The 5,107-nt window shown below is 34.8% G+C and overlaps 1 protein-coding gene across 1 annotated transcript; it reads right to left on the bottom strand.

Annotated features, from left to right (window-relative positions):
- Window positions 1-1,285: 1,285 nt before the first annotated feature.
- LOC11412707 (G-type lectin S-receptor-like serine/threonine-protein kinase At4g27290) lies at window positions 1,286-5,107 on the bottom strand. The gene is made up of 7 exons (XM_024779873.2): window positions 3,753-5,107; window positions 3,381-3,497; window positions 3,093-3,247; window positions 2,800-3,010; window positions 2,468-2,705; window positions 2,081-2,231; window positions 1,286-1,854 (listed from the first exon to the last, which is right to left on the bottom strand). Exons 1-7 carry the CDS (start codon window positions 5,038-5,040, stop codon window positions 1,567-1,569), a joined length of 2,448 nt encoding a protein of 815 aa, XP_024635641.1. The 5' UTR covers window positions 5,041-5,107; the 3' UTR covers window positions 1,286-1,566.

The raw sequence follows: 5,107 nt of genomic DNA, 5'->3' as shown, positions 1-5,107 counted from the left end.
CGTATCATAAATAAGACCAGCCTTGTTGTATCACTATCAAAGATGCTTAAACTTTCAAGTCTAATCATTCTTAGAGCTAAAGTGGGCCAAACACATATGGTCTATCAATATTCCCCGATCCAAATCTCTGCTAGGTTTAAGAATACGAAAAATCCTCTAGAAATCATCTATAGCACAAATTATTTGAAATTTTTCCATCACGGCTAGCAAATCTAATCTGCCTGCAAGCTTTTCTATTTCTGAAGTCATTATTTTGAAAGATTTATAATTCATTCTCCTAAAGCTAATCATCAAGGAAGTATCTTAGACCCTGGAATTCTCATTTGGATCAAATGTAACTGTGATGGAGCATCTGCTGAGAATCCTGCTATTGCTTCCTGTAGGGGAAGCTTCATAAACAAGGAAGCTTTATTTCTAAGTTGCTTTACAGGAGGTATGGGTACTGGTAAATCTTATTTTGTTGAGCTTTGTGGAGCAATGAGAGCCATTGAATATGCAAACTCGAAGAGTTGGAATAATATCGGGCTTGAAACAGACTCCATGTTGGTTGTCAGAGCTTTCATGGATGCTCGTGAGGTTCCTTGGACTTTAAGAAACATATGGACCAACTGTCTTACCTTAATTTCTAGCATGAATTTTGTGGTTACTCACTCTTGAAGGAAATGTATGTGCAGATGCGTTAGCAAACATTGGTTAAAATTAGGTTTACTCACTTTTGAAAAGGTTTTGGCCTAGCCCCATTCTCTTTTTTATAACAATCTTCCTTTGATGCATTTTGGGTGATGTAGCACAATGTTACACACATTGTTAAAAAAAAAAAAAAAACTTCATTTTAGGAAGATGTGAGACTCTTGAAATAAGTTATACAAATCATGGTACTTTTGGAAATAATGAAAAAAACTCTCTTGGAAGTTTCATTGTTTCCAACAAATGTATGCAAATGTTCACTTTAAGAGTCTAGCATCTCTTCGCTCGGGGTTAACAATTTCCCCTACAATATAATTGAGGAAGTCAACTTCATTATGGATGATGTAGCTCTTTAATTTGAAAAAGCCAGAGGTGATTTTTTTATTGTTGAAGACAGTCAGAGGTAATTTTATTGATGTTACTTTTGGAGTATGTTATTTATTTATTTTTTAATGACAATGTTAGTAATAAGTTGTTAGATTAATATTTAGTCCTTTGTTCGGGGGTTTGAGTCGATGACCTCCAACTCCGTATTCTTTAGCTCAAACCAATTGAGTTTAGTTACCAAATATGTTTTTTGAAAAAGATTAATATGCACTTCTGAATTCTTTCTGCACCAACTATGAAATAAATAATAATGTGTATATTCTTCACATTTTGATACCAACATCATAACAATTTAAGAGTCATACCAAATCCATAGCTTTCTTAAACCCTTGGCATTCCAAGTTGTAGGTAAATGCAACCATACAAGTACATGTGAATCTTGAAAACAACCCACAGAACCATGATCCGATACTCTATTTATAACAATTTTAGAGTCATGCTAAATTCATAGCTTTCATACGCCTGGATGTAAATTTCAACGACAGAGACATTCTATCGAGCCTCTAGAAATGACATTGAAGCTTCATATATAGATGGAGATCCTACGCTATTTGTATCATCTCCTCCTGCATAGAAGCCAGGTTTACTTGGTTTGGGGAGTAAATTTTCACCCTTTAACATAAAAACCACAGATGACATGTTAGGCCTATTTTCTGGTTTCTGTTGTACACACAATAGCCCAACATGAATAAATCTTATTATTTTTGAAGATATGTCATTATCATATAATATGTCAGCAAGCAACTCCTCTGGCCTTTGCTCAATCCATAGTCTCCATGCCTAAAATGACATCAAAGTTATAGTAAGAGTAAGCTCAATCCTTACTCAATTTTCATAAGATGTAAAGATAATTCATATATCCTTTTTGTAAAGTTATGTGTGGAGTTTACTTTCAAATATTCGTTGCAATATTAGTTAGTATTATTGAGACGAAACAAATAGATAAGGAATCCAATGATAAATAATGTATGACAAGATAGAAGAATATATAAACTTCAAAACTTACATGACCAAGAAGGTTTAGATGATGCTGAGGATCAGAAAATCCGCGATTCTTCCTACCGCTAATTATCTCAAGTACAACGACTCCGAAGCTAAAAACATCAGATTTTATAGAGAAAGATCCATGCACTGCATATTCTGGAGGCATATATCCACTGCAAGAAAAAACAATGAAGTTTGTTGGAAAACATATTTATTAAAAGGGATTTAAATAACTTTTCAGTACCTATAAGATACAATACTAGTAACATATTTTAAAGATTAAAACCAAAATAATGACAAATAAAAAACACTATCCTATATTTTTGGAAATCAACTGATAAAAATGTTTCATCGTAACTAAAACCGAAATTGATGTATATTAGAGAGACTTAAGAGTTATTTGTATTACTATGTTCCCATCACTCTATTTGTATTAGCCTCCGCTTGGTCTCCCATAAATGATCTGGCTAATCCAAAATCGGATATCTTTGGGATCATATCAATATCAAGAAGTATATTGCTTGTCTTGAGATCTCTATGTATGATTCTTAGTGTAGAATCCTGATGCAGATATAGCAGCCCCCGAGAAATCCCATCAATAATTTCCAAGCGCTTTGTCCAATCTAATAGTTTACTTAGTGTTGTATCTAACAAATGACATAGTTTAATTTAGCATTAGAACTACATTATGGCAAGAGTAAACCTGAGAGAAATAAAATTGGTTGGTGTGAAAGTTCAAACCAAAAATAAAGTAATCCAAGCTTCTGTTGGGCATGAATTCATAGATCAACAACTTTTCATCTTGTTGAATAGAACAGCCAAGAAGTTTTACTAGATTACGGTGTTGAAGTGTTGCCATCAACTTTACTTCATTTTTGAACTCCTCGGATCCTTGTCCCGATGTTTTAGAAAGCCTCTTAACAGCAATCTCTTGCCCATCTACCATTAAGCCCTAGTAATGTTTCTGAAAATTTTAGTACTTATAGGACTTAGTGAAATAAAAGGATAAATTAACTTGGTAACGAAGACATTACCTTGTACACTGGTCCAAAACCACCTTCTCCTAACTTATTTGTATCAGAGAAGTTATTTGTTGCATTATTGATGGTGGAAAAATCAAATATTGTTGCCAAGTTGGTATCTTCCTTCTCCTTCCTGTCCTTCCAACGGAACAACTTTTTTATATACCCTGGACAAAAATATAAGTGGTTTAATGTTAACAAAGTAAGGGGTATTTATTTCTGTTAGGAACCCTATTTGAGTACTATTTAAGCAAATCATAAATATTTGAGAGTTTATCATAACTTTTTCAGCTGGCTTACCAAGCTTCTTTCTAGATGCTGATGTGACCAAAACAAGAACGGTTAATAGCATAACGAATGCCGAAACTCCTGCAAGAGTCCCGACACGCTTCAAATTCCTCTTATTCTTTTTATGATCTGAAGGTTGAAGTACAGGTGAGTCAACTAGCAGGCATATAAGCTTACTACAAAGAACAACGCAACTTCCATTTGGAAGTTGATTGATAATTAACTGTTCCTAGAAATAGCTGTGGTATATACTTAATAGTGAAAAGAGAATGCATTAGCGTCATATAATGTATTTGTTCATAATCATATCAAGCCAAATGCTGAAATATATATTTTTATTCTATATATCTAACTAATAAGGCAAATGATGTAACGGGAAAATACCAAGTTCTGAAGATGCGAGTCGTATGTAAATGTCTTGTCCTACGTCTGGATGTTTTCTCATGTCCATAATATTGTTAAACCAAAGTAAGCAGCCACTACCACCATCCCTGATATCTGAATTTGCATATGCGGTGCAAGAACAGTTTTTCAAACACATTGTCTTACATTCTTCAAGGCTAAAGCTCTTGTTATAATACGATGATGATGTATCTGGTAACTTCATGTTTGTGTACTTCAAAAAGCCATCACCATTGAGACAATTCAATTTTGTTCTCCTCAGACACCCACCAGACCAATCTGATGACTCCCACTGTAGTTCAAATTTCGGCATGAAACCTTCCACGCATTCACATACTGGAAATTCATTAATATTGCAATTTGAGTTGATACCGCATAAGGAATAATCATCACACTGGTCTGCCGGACGAGAAGATATAGCCTTCCAAATTTGTGTGCTATCTGACCATAGAAAACGTTGTGAATTTCCGTATGGATCTAGTATCATTCTTGCAATAATTGACTTGTTCACGGTTTGGTATTCATAAGAGAATTCTTTGTCATTGAAGACTACTGTGAAATTCATGACTTTATTTGTTACTTGCCAATGCCAGGAAACACTACTGAAAAGAAATCCATTCCATGACCCTCCTCTATACAGAACTGTTGCTCCCTTTGCAGTAACAAGTTGAGGAAAACCAGGCATATCTATCCTATATGAACACTCACCTTCAGCAGGATCTTGAGGGCTTCTCCAAGATGTGAGATATCTATATGGACCAGTAACTAAGTTACTTTTCAGCTTCATTCCAGGAAGGAAAGTGTTACCAGGATAGTCAAAACTTTCCCACAAAAAGTTCTGAGAGCCGTTTGCATCTTTCAAGATGAGATTTCCCGAATCCAAAAGCTGAACAACTGATTTCACTACAATTCTTGTTGAATTGGAGGACCAGATGACACCTTTGGAGCCATCAAGAATAACAAGACTTCCTTGATCATTGAGTTTCAGCATTGCTGCTGAGTTATGTACAGGAGTATTTCTATTGGCAACCCACACAATAGTCCTTGGTGATATCTTCTTGTACCATATACCGAAGTATTGGCGTTGGGAATCGCCAAAGTTGAAAAATCCGGCTTCATACATTCCAGCTGCAGAAACAAGAGTATCACCGTATTGCATAAACTGATTTGGAGCAATAGTAGTAAAATAGTTTTGTCTAGAGAAAGTGGGCATGGAGCAAAAGAAGAAAGAAAACACCATTAGCATTAGCCCCTTGTTATTGTTCTCCATTGTGTTTGTGTTGGTTTGTTCTCATCATTTTCATTTTCATTTTCATTTTATCAAATTCTAAATTCAG

The sequence above is a fragment of the Medicago truncatula genome, chromosome 3 (assembly GCF_003473485.1).
Source record: "Medicago truncatula cultivar Jemalong A17 chromosome 3, MtrunA17r5.0-ANR, whole genome shotgun sequence".
Lineage (NCBI taxonomy): Eukaryota > Viridiplantae > Streptophyta > Magnoliopsida > Fabales > Fabaceae > Medicago > Medicago truncatula.
The sequence above is the reverse complement of the archived record's forward strand: the minus strand, read 5'-3'. Positions and strand labels throughout refer to the sequence as shown.

Bases quoted from the DNA above. Each gene is read 5' to 3' on its own strand.
- LOC11412707 (XM_024779873.2), bottom strand. From the start codon at position 5,040: ATGGAGAACAATAACAAGGGGCTAATGCTAATGGTGTTTTCTTTCTTC. The intron at 3,248-3,380 runs GTAAGCCAGCTG...ATTTTTGTCCAG, and splicing joins AGCATCTAGAAAGAAGCTTG to GGTATATAAAAAAGTTGTTC. The intron at 2,706-2,799 runs GTTTGAACTTTC...GTCATTTGTTAG, and splicing joins CTTGGATTACTTTATTTTTG to ATACAACACTAAGTAAACTA.